At 35.1% G+C, this 18,148-nt stretch overlaps 1 protein-coding gene across 1 annotated transcript; it reads right to left on the reverse strand.

The window, feature by feature from the left end:
* Positions 1 to 1,476: 1,476 nt before the first annotated feature.
* Positions 1,477 to 14,098, reverse strand: LOC121740375 (UDP-glucosyltransferase 2-like). The gene is made up of 9 exons (XM_042133054.1): positions 13,881 to 14,098; positions 12,950 to 13,037; positions 6,415 to 6,580; positions 6,020 to 6,205; positions 5,485 to 5,704; positions 4,761 to 4,980; positions 2,774 to 2,993; positions 2,500 to 2,603; positions 1,477 to 1,714 (listed from the first exon to the last, which is right to left on the reverse strand). Exons 1-9 carry the CDS (start codon positions 14,025 to 14,027, stop codon positions 1,548 to 1,550), a joined length of 1,518 nt encoding a protein of 505 aa, XP_041988988.1. The 5' UTR covers positions 14,028 to 14,098; the 3' UTR covers positions 1,477 to 1,547.
* Between the last annotated feature and the right edge of the window lie 4,050 nt (positions 14,099 to 18,148).

An 18,148-nucleotide genomic window follows, 5' to 3' on the forward strand; every position in this document is an offset into this window, starting at 1 on the left:
TTGTCGTCGTATTGCATCCGTCAAGTTGTACAGTAGATAATCCAAAGTACTTGTGGACATACGAAAGTAGTTGAAAATTTATTTTTATAGGCACGCAGTTTATTGTAAAGTATGTAAAACGCTTCACCAAACATAATATCTTTCGATCGGTAGCGGGTGTACCCAATATTCTCTGCGTCTCTTTCTTCTTCTTAAGTATAGCAGAATTGGAAGAAGATGCCGACGATTAAAAGGGGAACATATTGTAGTTTTAACACATTACTGCCATAATATTTATTACGATATAATATGCCGATATACGAGGCTAACTTGGCCTTACCCTCTAGATGGTATCGAAACTGGACGTCGCTTGATATTATGTTATTTGTTAACGCCAAGTAGCCTCGTTAACGCCAAGTATTTCAATGCTAGGAGAGATGGTTAAAGATGTGCCCTCAAAACGAGGATATACGACCATTAGTGGTGAACGCGCAGACTTGTGTCTTGGCGGGGTTGAATTGGTCCAAGTTACGTCTACCCCATTCAGAGACCTTCTCTAATGAATTCTCCACCTTAGACACAAGTTCGTTTCGACTCTCAATTACATTTAGCCGAGAAATATTTGGGGGAGCCTGTATAAACAGCATCACCTGTACTATCATCCGCATAGCAATGAATGCCGTTGGTCTATAACATGTCATTGATATGCAATATCAATAGGGTTGGCGATAGCACACAGCCCTGAGATCACCAGCATCAACAGACTGAGTTTCCGAGCATTCGCCGTCAACTATGACCTTTATGCTTCTGTCTGCTAAGAAACTTGTGACCGACTTGCATAATTTCTCGGGCAGCCCGTATGATGGTAGCTTTGATAGCAGCGCTTTATGCCAAACCCGATCGAAGGCCTTCGCAATGTCCAAACTAACGGCCAATGCCTCTCCCTTCGACTCAATTGCCTAAGCCCAACGATGAGCTAGGTACGCCAAGAAATCACCAGCCGAGCGACCCTTACGGAACCCGTACTGTTTGTCACTTAGTAATCCCTGGCTGTCCAAGTATCGAAGAAGCTGGCGGTCGATAATGGATTCCATTAATTTTGTGGTTCCGCATAATTAACTTAAGGAAAATAAGATTGTAAGTTTATTCTTATAATTTTATTATACTTAATGTTCTTTTTTACAATGCTTTGGATTATTCGTATGAAATAATTTTATTATTAAATTATAAAATTACTTTGACATTGACAATGAAATATATAAATGTGTTACACTTTTTATAACATGCATCTAACACGCTTCTCCATCAAAAATAAAATATCTTTTATTGCTGACCCCAAACTAGCAGTGGATCACTTGATCGAGGTCATTGCACTCGCGCACTAGGCACTAGGGTTGACAAATTTTTTTACGATAAAATATTTAAATAAAAATGTATGGAAGCAAAAAAATTGTCTTTCAGCGCTGCTCACTTTCACATTCACAATTTTTTATCACTTAGTTTTATTACATCCTGTAGATTTCATTTACAAAGGTAAACGCCATATTATTGAAATAAAATTACATTGTTTACTGAATTTTGAACTTTATTTTCGCTAGTCTATTCGTGACGTAATTTTTAAGTTTCCTCAGTTGTATAAACGTGACGTAGATTAAAAAAAGTAAAAAGGCGATCTGATCGAGCATCCATATTTCGTACCATTCCAAATCGTGCGACAGGCGTAGGTGGGCAGCACCTGAAGAAAAAGAAGAAAATATTACAAATAGTCCAAATTTATGGGTCAATGAATGCCTGCAATAACATTGAAGAATACAATCTTATTGTACAATAAATTACAATAAGATTGAAAGGTGCTCTGAACCCAAACTATCAATAAAATTGCACAATAATGCAAATTTATTTTTTCGTGCAATGTTTTCATGTTCGTTCGAAGTAACGAGCAGCAAGATTTAACTGCAGCAGCTGTAGTGTTGTTTGTACTTAAACTTAAGCGAACACATCGTTCTTTAATATTTTTATCACGATCATGATATTCAATTCTCTTAAACAGACGTTACTATTCAAAAACAAAGATTGTAGAGCTCCCATAAACAGTTCATTCGCATTGGCGAAAGAGTAGTCTTAAGGGCGTTGCCAATTTTGTATGAAAATCCGTGGTTTCAATCTAAGGCAGTCTTTACACTTTTTAGAATTTTATTGCCCAATATTACGTATTCTGCAATATTATTGACGGTGGAGGGTAGATATTGAATATTGTGCGCTGATTGAACGAAAGTTTGAGCACGTTTAATTTTTATTGACCCATATTTTATAATTGCATAGGGCCGGTATTGAACAATATTTTTTAGTCTGTTTCATCTCGAGGAGAAAAACAGGCGCGCGTGAAAAAAATGGCAGAACAGGTCAATCTAAAAGTTGAGGAAAGAGAGTTTATAATCGAATGTAATCATTTTTTAGAGAAATGCCGTCTCTGTGGTATGTTAAACTTTACGAAAGTTGTCCACGTAGGAGAGTTCATACCTTTTGTGTTGATGGTAAGCTCAATATAATGGAGGATGAGCTTCTTCGGATCCACAATGCGGTTGTTAAATAAGTGCGATACCTCCTTTGCTCGTCTACAATAGCTACAACAGTCCATAATAATATAATATATTGCATAAAGTTTCTGCTATGACCATATAGTTATACTTTCCATTAAAATTTAGGAACCAAAAAATTTAATTTCTTTAAAATTTTCTTCTTAGTAAGCCTTGTTTTCGTTATATACCGTTTCGTTATATGTAATTGAATCTACCTTTCATTTGATAATATCTCCTGTAAAGCATCGTATATGTCTCCTGCCATGTTTGGTGAGAATGGCACTTCGATCGCGTAGCCCGCTTTCACGGCGTTGTGAGAGTTGGTGTGTTGGTCTACGAACGAAGGCACTGCTATCAGGGGTACTCCAAACTTCACCGCTTCTATCGTGCTGAGCAGACCACTGTGTGTTATGAACACCTTTACATTAGGGTGAGCTGGAAAGTCACGTATGTTTTGATTCAACGTCTTTGTGTATAAGATTTATTCCACGTAACATTTTTCTTTTTACGACCTCTTTTTGTTCATATTTTTTTAATTCATAAGCCTTTGTTAATAAAAATGCAATGTGTCGTTATACGACAAATCACAAACCTTTTGTTGCTAAGAATTAACGCCTTTTCGTTTACATAATATTTTATTAATTATTATTTGTTAATATAAATATTAATGACTTATGCACAGGCAAAAATAGTAAACGATCACCAAAATACAGACCACCATTTTAATGTAAGATGATAACCAAAGATTTAACATCTTGCTATCCTACTTATGCAAAATGAATCCAAATAAATCATTATTAAACCAAAAAATATAGTAAACTAGCTGTCCCGGTGAACTTCGTGTCACTTTAATATCTTCCCTGGACTTTTACGAATATTTGAAGACTAAAATTAGCCCAATCCGTTCAGCCGTTTTCGAGTTTTAGCGTTACTAACACAATTGACAATCCATTTTTATAACATTTTAATGTAAAATGATAACCAAAGATTTAACATCTCGCTATCGTATTTATGCAAAATGACTCCAAATAAATCATTGTTAAATCAAAAGTAATAAATGATCACCAAAATTAGTAAATGATCACCAACACTAGCATTTTAATGTAAAATGATAACCAAAGATTTAACATCTCGCTATCGTATTTATGCAAAATGACTCCCAAATAAATCATTCCTCATCATCATCATCATATCAGCCTATAGTCGTCCACTGCTGGACATAGGCCTCTCTCAATGAACGCCAAGATGGCCGATCTCCTGCTACTCAGGAGATCGGTCAATAAATCATTGTTAAATCAAAAGTAGTAAATGATCACCAAAATAAGTAATTGATCACATTATACTAGCATTTTAATGTAAAATTATAACCAAAGTATTTTCATTTAGCTATCCTATTAAAAAATGAACCAAAAATTTTTTATTGCTAACCGGAAAATAATAAAAACCAAATTTGAACTACATTTTAATTTAATAATAATATAATTTTTAATAATAATAATAATAATCTAATGATTATGAGATACTTTTATCTCCATACCAAGTTTCAGCAAAATTGGTTCAGTCATTTGGGCGTGAAGAGATAAGACAGACAGAGAGACATACACAGTTTCGCATCTATAATATTAGTATGTATAACTCTCATCATCCATGCTAATATTTTAAACTGGAAAGGGTCCGTCTGTTATCTCTTCAGGGCCTCTATCATGAGCTCTTAAATCCATTCTCTTTACGTCCTTATACTGACTGTATAAGGACGTAAAGTGAATGGATTTAAGAGCTCATGATAGAGGCCCAGGTCCAAACTGCTGAACCGATATTATACGTGGGACGTGGGTGCCCGGGCCTGCACGGCGCTTGCGGTGCCACCGCACCGCAAGCGCCGTGCCTGCAGTCCCCTCTCACCGGAGAGACTGCAGGCCGGAGACAATATAATTATAACATAATTTGGAGTTATCATATGATAATATTATGCTTACATTATTTGTCAATCGTAGTGATTTATTTGGACAGAAATATCGCATTGGTTTGCTCGTTAGGATTTGGTGATCATTTACCTACTATATTTGGCGTTCGATTACGATTGGAAGAAGAATAGCTGGTAGTATTGCAATTTTAGACTTTATTTTTTTGGTAAACAAGTTTAGGGTATCAGAACATTTTTTGATGGTCATTATATTTGTTCCCAATATTAATTTATCTTACCAAGTATACTTGTCTGTGGCATCCAAGATTTAATATGTACGTTTTTAGGAACATTGTTAATTGAAGCATCTAACTTCCATAAAATTGTTTGTGGCATGTTTTTGAACACTTTAATCAATTCTTCTATTGTGCTGTTGTGTAACATATCTACACGAATAATGGAACCCAGGCTAAAATAAACAACTCCCTTAAGAGATGCATCTAACAATTCTTGCAAATCCTGAAATGGGACAAGTTTTATCATTTTTATTTGCCCTTGAAATTGATATATCATAGCGTTCCTTAAACAATTGTTATGCTTAATTTATGAGCATATGATAATGCCATTCACGACTAGGACTACAATATTTTAACATCATTCATTCATACATACATAAGTCACTAGATGTTTCCCGCAACTCGCTATCAATGGCGTCTCTTACTTACTTATAGAAAATTTCTTGAGCACTAAAAATGATGTATTGTACATTGGATCTATTTTTTATGATCAAAATGTTTACAGTTGATTAAATATTAACCCCCTTACTAATAAACGTTGTATAAGCTTTGAATAGTTATATAGTGTTTTGTTCCTGTCACACAAGTGACATTTTTTAATTGGATTGAAGAAAACAAAACACTGTATAACTATTCAAAGCTTATACAGCGCTTATTAGTAAGGGCCAAGGGGGTCTGACATTCAGAGTACACAATATTATTATAAATTATAATTACTATGAACGACCTTTGGCAGTGGTGGAACTTTATCTGGAATGTGGTATCCTCCAACTTCAATTGAGTTCGGTGGAAGACCGATAGCTGGCGCATAAGATGGATGACTGTTCAATAACAATAGAGACACGTTGTACACGGCGTCGTAGAATGACGGCAACGACACGCCTCTGGCTTTTGCTATGGGCGCAAAAATATTATTGTATTCCTTCTCCGTTCTTGAATCAAATTTCCTAAAACATGCAAATTTATTAATAAGGCCTACAATAACCATTGCCGTAGAATAATCATTGTGCTTATCTGAGTAAAAATTAACCGTGAATTGATATGAATTATCTATTTTGTCCTTCATATTAATATATCAAATCGTGATATTTTGAATAACGATTAACAATAACCCAGTCTGGCGTAAGTGGGCTAGAATGAATTTTGTAAAGTAATGAAATGCTTTGATATAAGTAATAATATTTCCCTCGCCCAATATTTTTTTTTCAAATTATCCTAAAATCATCTTCTAACTTACGTATGAGCTCTAAAAGGTATCATACCAGGTAACTCTGAAGTAGGTAAATGTATTTACAAGTCTCGTTACAAAGTTCATGGGTGGCAGGAATGCTGTCATCAGGAATGGCGACGCTGCCAAGTCTCTCGTGAAGTCCACCAGTCGCTGTACTTCTGGATGGATCAGGGTGCCGCAGAGAACGATCCATGGTACATTTTGAACAGCGGCATATCTAGAATTGTGATATTTTTGTGTAGACTTGTTTGTTACTGTTACTTTATCTATTTGAACTGTAAACGACTTTAGAGAACTCTTACGCTGCTACTACCTTAATAGTTGCATATATTTTCTTGCATTTGACAATTTTTTTGTATAAGTTAATGAATAATAATAAAAATTCACAAAATTTTGTATTTATAAAAAGTATTTAGAATTCATTACCCAGCATCTAAGTCAGTGAACAGCCATTCGCTTAATATGGCATCAAATTGGGTATTGACCAAGGCATCTTGCATCGCCGTGGTGTTGAGAACCCAACTCGAACGCCATAATGCGCTTGACCGTACAAAATCCATTTTCCAAAAGTCTAGTTTGGTGAAATCCATTTCTGTGAAATACAAAAAACCAACAAGTAAACAACGAAAGGAAAAATTCTTAAGTTTTTAGTTTTGTAAGGATCTCTGTTAAGAATTTATGAATTTGATTAGTCAGTAAAGTACCAATTTGAATTGCCAAAGCCAAAATCTTTTATGCACATTCCTTTGCGTCAGCTCTGTAATCCAAAATAGTTATAGGCACCCTAGACGATCATGCAGCATGACATGCGTGCTGTCAAGCACGTGTGAGATATTATCCGTTTTTAAACATATTTATGAATATAAATGGCTATTATTTCAATAATAGTCTTAAAAGAAATAATTATTTATGGTAACAATGGTCCTTATTTAATAAATTAATGATATTTGGACGACAAAATATATAATATTATAACATTTTATCTTTAAACAGACAATATTAATTAAGTTTCCGGTTATGATACTTTTGTTACAAAAAGTAAATGATTTAATTAAAAATCTAATAATTGAATACTTGATTTATGATGATTTTCAGGATAATTGTAAATATGAATCATTGTGTTTATGATATTAGATACAAATCCTAGTAGTCAGACGTGGGGCAGAGTGACACGTCATTGGGATTGTATATAAGGCGGGTTGTCTGATGGAGGGGCTCACTCTCTCTTTTGTCGTAAGCCTTGTCACTCTGCCTCCTGTCAATGTGAATTGGCTCTGAGTACTTCGAACAAAGATAGTTATAAGTTAAGCATTTAAAATATTTAATTGGTTTAAACGCTTCTCGGCCTTTTGGCTAAAATCGAAGTATTAATATCTGTTCTTTTCAGCTTAATAATAGGTTTGTCAGAAAAGTTGTTTCGATTGCTTATGAAAATGAAGAAAAGCTAAGTGAATTGTACTTGTAAAGTATTAAAGTGTTTGTATTGTATTTACTAGTGTAATAAATCATGTCTTATTACTGGTAACATTTTAAACTTTCGCGTTGCATTATAATTAAACTTAAAACGTCGAGAAAAAGTATGTACTCGTAGTAGCATTACTACTTAAATAAGTCGCGTTAAGTCCCGATTAAAAAGTTTAAGTTTTCTTATTATAAACACCAGTGTGTTTATAATTTAAACAATACTTTTAATTTGCAAGCCTAAGCTATTTTTGACACACGCATGATCGTTTATTGTATTGATTGATGCGAATGACATGCAAATTACGAAAAATTAAACAACTTGTCAATCAATGTACAGACATTGATTGACAAGTTGTTTAATTTTTCGTCCTGCAATATTATGTGCATGACATGCACGCGTGATCGTTTCGCGATCGGCATGTCATGCAACAATTAATACTGTCACGTATGTATATTGTATATCATGCTGAATTACCATCACAACGTCACGTCGTAACAATAATGTGACAATATTTTAAGGATCAATTGAGACCGCTACGCGACGCATTGCATTTCTAAAGTACTGAATTGACAAATTTCAATTGCGTGAGACGTCTTGCAAATCTGTCAAAAACCAAATACCATTTACCAATTTAGAAATGCATACAAATTCGTGCCTATGCGACGTCTTATGCAAAGTACTATCAGAGAAGTTGATTCCTAGGCAGATGGGGGACCTACGTAGTTTGGTCGCTTTACGTCAAACCCACCCGACAGATCACAATCAACATTGAATTTGACAAGATCCGACCAAATGACGTTGGTCTGTCAACTGCTTAGGAATCAATTTCCTCGATGGTACATTTTGATCGTTAGTCTAAAATTAACCGTGTCTGAAATATTTTGATAGGATTATTATTTTTAACAAAAAATTAAAACCGACTTCCAACGTAAAAACGATAATAATACGAACTAAAAAGTATTAAATAACTCTTTCTCTATAATAGTGCCTTTTTCAGAATTCGTCTAAATCTCAACTATTTCTGTACATACTACAGTCTTCATTACTTTTTTTTTTTTATTAAATAAGGGGGCAAACGAGCAAACGGGTCACCTGATGGTAAGCAACTACCGTCGCCCATGGACACTCGCAACATCAGAAGAGCTGCAGGTGCGTTGCCGGCCTTTTAAGAGGGAATACGCTCTTTTCTTGAAGGTTTGCAGGTCGTATCGGTCCGGAAATACTGCTGGTGACAGTTCATTCCAGAGTTTTACAGTGCGCGGCAGAAAGTTACGCGAAAAACGCACTGTGGAAGACTGCCACTCATTAAGGTGATGAGGATGGTATGTTTTTCGCGTGGGACGATAGCGAAAAGTTGCAGGTGGTATGATTCCGAACAATTCCTCAGAGCACTCCCCGTGATACAACCGATAGAGGATGCAGAGTGAAGCTACATCTCGGCGTAATTCCAGGGGGTCCAAGCTGTTTGAAACACTATGGCAGTCAACAATTCGAGTTGGATACGATGAGGAGGGAGCAGTTGGTATTTTGGCGCCCCTGCCTAGAGATGAGAACAATATTCCATATGAGGCCGAACCTGCGCCTTCCTCCAGGATCTCATCATCAGATCACCACTTTTGTGAACATGGTACCAAATTCGAGTTAAACCCTATACAACACAAAAAGAATTTTGAAAATCGGATCACAAATAGCTGAGTTGTCGTTGAACATAAAAAAAAAGGTACATACAGCCGAACGTATAACCTCCTCCTTTTTGAAAGTCGGTAAAAATCATAGGAACTCGCGGAATCAATACCATCACACAGCACACTCCTGTGTTTAGTTATACTTATTGCTTTACGATATTACGTCTCAAGCATAATTTAGCGCTAGCTATTATTATATAACCTTAGCTATTATTGTATAACCTTGGTGTGTCATAATGTCGCATTAACATTACTGGAATGCCAGCGTCAACTTTTGCGAAGGCACTTTTGATAAATCTAGAGCAGTGGTGCCCAACTGGTATTGCTCCAAGGGCTATTTTGAAAATCCCGATAAGCCACGCGGGAACCACGAAGTTTAAAATAATTGGCCAAGTGCGAGTTGGACTCGCGCATAAAACAATCAGACGGACATTATAATACACATTTTCAATATCTATCTGGGTACAAAGTACACATAACCCCCGCGTTCCAGATGACGTTAGAAAGGCTCACGCTGACGGCTGAAGACCGCAGTTTTTCCCGTTCCACTAGCATGTGAGCGTCAGTGATACAAACCCGGAACGGAATATGGAGCGTTTTGAGCGTTTTGAGAAAAGTTTAAAAAAAGAACTATATTTTTTTTATACATAGGTACATTGAACCAGATTGAACCGAACTTGGATATTACGATCCTTTTCTTCAAGTCGTAAATAAAAGTAATTTTATTGTTTATAGGGTAAATGACTAGTAGATTGGACAGTACTAGTCATTGGAAAAAGCACAAAAACACCATATTTAATAATGTTGCTTTAAAAACTGACTGTTTTTTTAAAAAAACAGGCATTCTTTTACTTTAAAAATAGGAAATTTTTAAAGCAACATTAATAAATATTGTGTTTTTGTGATTTTTCCAATGACTGGTACTGTCAAATCTACTAGTCATTTACCTTAGTTACATTTATTTTACAAATAAAATACATAATATTATATTTGTTTCATTTTTAGTATTAAGTACATTTTTTTACTTAAGTAATAATTATTTAATATAGTTAAACTTTTATTATATTTGAGTTTTCACATTGAATCATATTTAAATAACAAAACCCCATACTTTGAATATTGACTATTGTCACAATATACATATAAACGTTAGGTAACAATACCGCTTAATGCTTAGTCAAGTACGACTTACTCGTAAGTCAACAGGTATAGGAGAGATGAAAATTAGTATTAATTATTTTAATTTATAAGAAATCATTTGACCTTTCATTTAAAACAATTTATTTTCCAATCAAAACATTTCATTAAATGTTATTTAATTTATTTAATTAAAATATTATTTGTAATGAAATAATATAAAGTTTTTTTGTCTCTACTCTCTCTTGAAAACTTTCCGAACATGGCTTTCGCGATATAGTTACGTTAAAAAAAAACTAGAACGCCCACTTTGACCCATCTTCGTCAATGGTCGTTTTGAGCGAAACTGATGACGTCATGAGTGACGTCATAGCCGCGATCAAAACAACCCCGGTCGCCAAAGGGAACGGCAGAAGGAGACGTTTTGAGCGTTTTGCTCAAAATTAACATCATCTGAAACGCAGCCAATATAATTAAGGACTTTAAGAAAAAATCAAGTACCTACCTGTTGCCATTATTGATATAGAGCAAAAAAGGCCAAAAAATCACGTTTATTGTATGGGAGCCCCCCTTAAATATTTAATTTATTTTGTTTTTAGTATTTGTTGTTATAGCTTCAACAGATAAACATAATCTGTGACAATTTCAGAATTCTAGCTATAGCGGTTCTTGAGTTACAGCCTGGAGACAGACGGAAAGACATCGAAGTCTCAGTAGTAGGGTCCCGTTTTTACCCTTTGGGTACGGAACCATAAAAAAGCATAAGCGATGTAAAGGAAACTAGGTAATTTAGTTATTGTTTATTTAATTTATTTGACCCATATTGTTCGCGGGTGCTTAGATAACAGGCAGGTGCCCGCAAGCTAACGGTTGGGCACCACTGATCTAGAGATTTGAGGAACTAAAACAACAAATCACGTGACAATATAAGAAAAGATGTATTTTATAACGGAATCATATAATTTTTTAGTTTTTTGCGACAGGTATACGTATCTTTTAATCGCTTACGGATTTCGTCAGTTCGCCCGTGATCACGGTAGCTAGTAAGTAGCCGAAACGTGGGGAAGGAAACGTGACAAAATCCATATGGGATTAAAACATACGGAATAACATGGGCGTGCACTCCTTGAAGGCAGAAATGCAGTGCATTACTTGCCATTCACGGATATTTTAATTTAACTTTCGTACGTTTTAGATGACTCATGACGTTAATTATTAAATATTAATAGTAAAAAATATAGTAGAAAAAAAAAATGAATACATAAAAACGCCTAAATTTATAAAATAACATCGAAGGTGCCAAGTGCGAACGCGATGGTATGACTCAAGGTCAAGGCATGCAGCCCGCGCGCGGCAGACCTAGGCTTATGTATGCGTTAAGATTTTCGTGTCCGTACATAGTTCGTCATCGCACAATAACATGAATATTTGTACTGAAAGTCCTGCGGCAGAGCCCAGCAGTGACGCCAACTATAGGGATTTCCCACTTTTAGTAGGAAAAAAATAAATATACAGTCAGTATTTTAGGGAGTAAAAATATTTAGGGATATTCTTGGGCGTAAAATGTTTGAAGCAAAGATGTATATTTATTTCGTTTTTAGTACTATTTTTATATAAAAATGACGCCATGAGTGACGTTTTCGCCACGACCACAACAATTTCGGTCGGCTGAAGTACCTAGTATTTTCAGCGTTTTGATCTCTTAGTGGAAAGCACTCCAAGTAATAAATTATATTTGAATTCTAGTTGAGGGAGTTCTGATTGAAATTCAGTGGGTTTTCAAGTTGCTTTAGGGGGAAATTTTTTGAAGAGTTGGCATCACTGGAGGTGCGGCCGACGGCTTGGCGCGCGCGGCGCTCGGCCCTCGGGAGTTATCGGATAATGTGCGGTACCGTACGTGCGGTATAATCCGAGTAAAAATAATAGACGGAAATCTAATTAATTAATTACATACTTATGCACATTATGCATTCTTGTTTATTAAGGTTATCAGTTGTTTACATAGCAGAAATGTTTTGTGTTTTGGGAGGCCATTCAAGGCCATTTGCTTTTTTCATGTGATTGAGCGCTGTTGTCTGTTACATATTATTATTTTTGTTGCGCCAGTATATTTAATAGATAGTTTTCTAAGCAGGTTTTTTCACACAATTTGAAAGTTTCAAATACTTAAGTAGGTACCTACATTTAACAGTTTAATATTAAGAAGTGCGTTTTTTGATTTCTATAAGATATTTGAGGTGGCAGAAATCTTGCATATACTATATTTACATCGGAACGTTCTGTTGGCTATGCTAAAAATCTGTATAAAAGAAAAAGTTTTTGTGACTGTTAAAAGTAATAAGTTCACAATGTTATCAATAGATGTCGCTAGCTGCGTTGTCGACGTTAGCTAGATCGCGCAATTAAGATTTTTTTCTGACTATATAAATAGGCCATGATAACAATCTGGATAATAGTCTTTGCAGTTTGTTGCCTGAATTTATTATGCAGTTAGTAATATCATTGAAGGTTAGACTCTGTTCAGTGACCGAGTACCGACTACACTGCTTACCCTGTGTCAGATTCCTATGCACGCCGCTGCGGAATAATATACCTAAAACAGCTGCACTTAAAACAAACTATATACACTGCGTATAAATTTATTTTGTCTATCTTTATAAGAAAAGTGGTATACCTGACCAATAATGCGCAACCGAACTTATGTCAATGTAGCGCAGGTTCGTTGGTGGATTCGGTTCAGGAAACGGTGTAACGAATGTCACCTGAGAGCAAAATGTCTATGTCAATATTGCATTTCTTATGGTCAATAATGTCAAAATCAATATTGATAAAATAGTTATTTTTAATGTGCAAAATTTATAATATTATAAACTGTACTAGATGATGCCCGCAACTCTGCCGCACGAGAACCGTACATTTTTCCGGATAAAAAGTATCCTATGTCCTTTCCCGGAACTCCAAAGTATCTCCATACCAAATTTCAGTAAAATCAGTTCAGCGGTTTGGCCGTGGTAACAGACAGACACATTTTTACATATACAGTGTGTAATAAAAACTAGTGATAATACTTTAGGGTGTGTACATGTTCCTTGTAGAGAGTTCACTGTGAAAGTAGCAGCTCTGAAAGACGAACATTTTTTTTCACTTTTGTATGGGCAAGGGCCCGAGCGTCACGAGTTTCCTCATACAAAAGTGAAAAAAATTTTGGTCTTTCAGCGCTGCTACTTTCACAGTTAACTCTCTACAAGGAAAACGTACATACCCTAAAGTATTATCACTTGTTTTTGTTACACCCTGTATAATATGTATATGGACGCTTCACACCACGTCAGTCAGGCCCCGTGCTTAGTACCTGAAAGACTTGTGTTACAGCTGGTACCAGACAACTAGGAAATATATTTAATAATTTTATACCGTACTATACATATTACATATATTTAAGATTTTTATTATATACATATTTAATACACATCCAGACCCGGGAACATTGAAACCTTTTTGTTCCGTGGGCGGGATTCGAACCCGCGACCCCCGGCTTGAGCTGCCACACACTCAACCGATTAAGCCACAGAGGTCGTCATTATTAGTATCGATATTTTACTTACTGTATGTCCTGCATTAATTAATATGTTTTTTATTTCTGAGAGTAGGTTGTAATGGCTCCTTGAGAGTCCCGACTGGAGACAAAGGATGTGATAGCTAGTCGCCGTCGCCGACACCCACAGTACTACCATGTAATGTAGTAACACCATTTCTAAATGGAAATCTAAACTATCAGTAACTGATCTAATTGTAAAAGTTTATGGAAACACAAGTTTCACACCGAAGGCCGTTAGCTAATTAATATATTATTAACTATCGTGAATATGATAACACCATTCACGAGTCACGACTAAGAATATTTTACATTCTTACATACATAAAATAATTACACTCGATGTTGCCCGTAACTTGCGTTCAAATATGTGCAGTTTCTGCACAAGCATTCTACTAATAAGCAAAAAAGAGAAGTAAAAATGAAATATAATAATAATAAAGAAAATATAATGAGGTTTAGTCGCATTTTGAAAAAGGCACTAGTGAAGAATTTAAAGAATTATTTCATACTTTTTAGATCATTTTAAGAATATTGTTTTTACATTGGAAGTCGGTTTAAATTTTTTGTTAAAAAATAATAATTTTACTCTTTTTAGTTATCTACAAGACAAGGCTTTATGCGTAGATAACCACTACGAATGTTAACTATCCATGTTATATTACTGTAATCGAAATTTTGGTAAATGCTTGCAGTTATCTAAGCGATGCTGCAATTTCCAAACTTTTATCTTTAAAGGTTCAGGAGTTCTGTTTAGTGCCTTTGGATCAAGAGACACCTTCGTATGAAATTTCACTTATTCGTAACATATATTTAAGTTACTGGGAACAACATTTTAACCACTATGTGGGTTTTGTTAAATTTCAAGAATTTCCCTCGATTGCTCATGGATTCCATCATCAAAACACCACGTTCGTAAATTGTCATACAAAATTAAGATTATATCCTATAAAACAACACAAGAATTTTGAAAATCGGTCCACAAACAGCGAAATAATCATCAAAAATATTTGCTTCGATGCAAAAATTAACGAAAAGTACTTACCAATAATTGGGTCATAATGTGATGACCCAGGGTATAATTATGGTTGTGATGATGATGATCAATCAAATTGATGTATTGGCTTACGATTTCAGTTGTTTAAACAACGCCAAAATCCCCGAACCAGTATCTATAAGGATTCAAAAGTTCTGTTTGGTACCTTCGGATCCAGGGTATAACCTGGTGCGAAATCTAACTTTTTGGTAGCATTACCCTGAATGCTTCAGAAAAAATCAAAATCACTATATGTTTCCATATAAATTTCAAGGAGTCCCCTTGTTTCCTCATGGATCCCATCATCAGATCATCGCATTTGTGAACATGGTACCAAATTCGAGGTAAACCCTACACAACGAAAAAAGAATTATGAAAATCGAGCCATAAACGGCTGAGTAATCGTTGAACATATAAAAAAATTGTATACAGCCGAACGTAATACCTCCGTTTTGGCAGTCGGTCAAAAATAAAAATAACCTGACCGTTCGAAACTGTATTTTTAGCGTTTTAATTACCTATTTACATTGTTTAATTTTGAATAATTGTTTGGGTACTTAATTCTTAATTGCTTTTAACCCTAGAAAGATAATCATATTTTGCAATACGGAAAAGATAATCATGCGTAAAATTTACGCATGTATTTGAATTAGTTGTAGGTCTGGGTTTATTAATTTATTTTAATGGATTATATGTTATCACGTAAACACATATATTAGAATAATTAATACTGCACATAATTTTTTAAACTCCTTTATTTGTATTTAAAAAAGTCAAAACTTGAATGAAACTCCTTCTATAAATCAATAAAATAGTATAAACACTTACTCTTTCCAATGAAGACTTATTTTTTATTTTAATGATCAGTATCTTTTTTAAGTAGAAAATCAACAGTAAGCTTTTTTTTATAATTTTAGAAAATAAAGTTAGTTACATATAAGTAAGTTACAAACAGCTTTGGCACATATCAACATTATGCTCACTTTTTTACAGTTTTTGCAGGACACATTTGCCTTTCTCCTTTTTCAAAAGGGAAAAAACAACCATAAATCCTTTTTTTTTTTGCTATTGGCTCATTATTATGGTCTTCGGATGTATCAAGCACTTCAATTGGCAACATATAAGAGATATTGTGTCTCAAATATCTCTTCAAAGTTGGTGCTTCTAAGCGTCTACGCATAAACATATAAGGCAGTCCCAAGCTAAGATTTTTCATAAATGTTATGCTACTCAGAGAGCCACATTGATGTTAATTGTAAAGGAGAAATCCTTTACAATTAACATTATGGCTGTAAATTACATAACATGCGTTAATGCACGCAATATTTATCATTCCATAAAATAAAGCCATAGACCAGATGTCCCTTACCTAGGACATTAGAGAACACATTTGGTCTAGCGTGTCAACGCCAACTTTTGCTTGATTATAATACATAATCATTTCTAGTCACTCTGCACTTCATCTTCACTTTCGTGGTCCGCTACTTCACTGTTGATATCCTTGCAAGGAAGCTCTTCATCACTTTGCATAAGAGCGGCCAGAATATCGTGATATCTAAATTGGTACTCCCCATTGTGATATATATTATCCATAATATCAATAAAAATAAAATTGTAATGTTAGTTAAGATAAAAAGTATTAAAAGTAACGAAACAAAAGAAAACGGTCATATAAGCCAAAATCATAAAAGTCACGATAAAGATAATCATGCGTAATTTTGACTCACGCGGTCGTTATATTTCGAAATTGGTGACACATACCTTTTTGAAAAGTATGCCACTCGGCAGCTCCCAGTGACGAATGAGATGTCCTAAAAGCACAGCTATGGATTCGCGCTAATTAGAAAGATAGAGCAATTATACGAAAACGCATGCGTAAATTTTACGCAGACTATCTTTCCAGGGTTAAATACTAATTATTATTTTTCTTCTTTACTTAAAGGCCTAACATCAATATTTTCTGTCAGATTAATAAAAGTCAATTTTCATGATTTTTTGTTTCAAAAAAAAAAAATTCAAAAATACAATGTGTGCAAAATAATTATTCTAGTTACCTGAAGATTTAAGTTGAAAATTAAAATCATTATTCTTTTTTAAAGTACAGTTTTTATCTTCATACTATATATGCTTAATTTCCTGGCGAGTGGGAAATAAAAACTTGTTACCTACTCTGCGCAAAATGAAGTGTTGGAAACAAAATATATTTTCTGTCAGATTAATAAAAGTCAATTTTCATGATTTTTTGTTTCCATTGTCCATTTACCAGACCGACCATCTTCTCGAAACAGGTATGCTGCCCCCCCCCCCACCTGGAAAATTGGTACAACTCATTGCCCCCATAGTAGGATCCTGAAAACGAGATCAATTATAAACGTAGATTGTATAATATTTGCAACTTTAAATTGCAGACGACGATTAATTCCAAAATATATAATAAGCGCGGGCCACAGAATACAAATTACTCACGGAGAAGAACATCAACTTCATACTACAATATTCCCCGGAATTTACTAACACCATCTATCGGGCTGCCCCCACCAACTCACCAACCCGCGAAATTTGAACGTATGGCAATTTATAGGGAAACTAGTTGCTTGCTTCGGCGTCAGCCCCCCTGTATGCAGTCTAGCGGTCTGAGTCCCGAGTTCTGCGTTCCGCGTTCTCTGTAACCTATGTGGTGGCTTAGAAGTTAGAACTCTTTACACGCCATAGGTCGCAGACCGTCTGCTTTTGTGTGTGCAGGGTTCTAAGCCACAACATAGATAACAGAGAACGCGGAACACAGAACTCGGAACTCTGACCGATAAACCGCACGCAGTGGGGTCGACACCTTAGATTTTAATTTAAACAAAATTAGGTTTTGTGTTAGACACTAGTAAGAAACTTGAGGCACGATATCATATTAGCAATTACTAAATTTAAGTTTCTCACCAATGTAGGCTAAGTTAGCAATAATACCAACATTTTTAATAAAAGTGATTTATTTTCAAACGAGCTTTTGCCCGCGGCTTCGCTCGCGTTAAGAAGTATTATTATATACAAACTTTCATCCCCTATTTGAACCCCTTGGGGTTGAAATTTATCAAAATCCTTTCTTAGCGGATGCCTACGTCATAACATCTACCTGCATGCCAAATTTCAGCCCGATCCGTCCAGTGGTTTGGGCTGTGCGTTGATAGGTCACTATGTCAATCAGTCAGTCAGTCACCTTTGAGTTTTATATATATCAAATATTTATCAAA

This window comes from Aricia agestis, chromosome 3, assembly GCF_905147365.1.
Source record: "Aricia agestis chromosome 3, ilAriAges1.1, whole genome shotgun sequence".
NCBI lineage: Eukaryota > Metazoa > Arthropoda > Insecta > Lepidoptera > Lycaenidae > Aricia > Aricia agestis.

Coding starts and splice junctions, on each gene's coding strand:
- LOC121740375 (XM_042133054.1), bottom strand. CDS start 14,027: ATGGTGTTACTACATTACATGGTAGTACTGTGGGTGTCGGCGACGGCG. Junction 6,581..12,949: donor GGTTGCGCATTATTGGTCAG/GTATACCACTTT, acceptor TGTATTTCACAG/AAATGGATTTCACCAAACTA. Junction 1,715..2,499: donor GCTTACCATCAACACAAAAG/GTATGAACTCTC, acceptor CTTTTTCTTCAG/GTGCTGCCCACCTACGCCTG.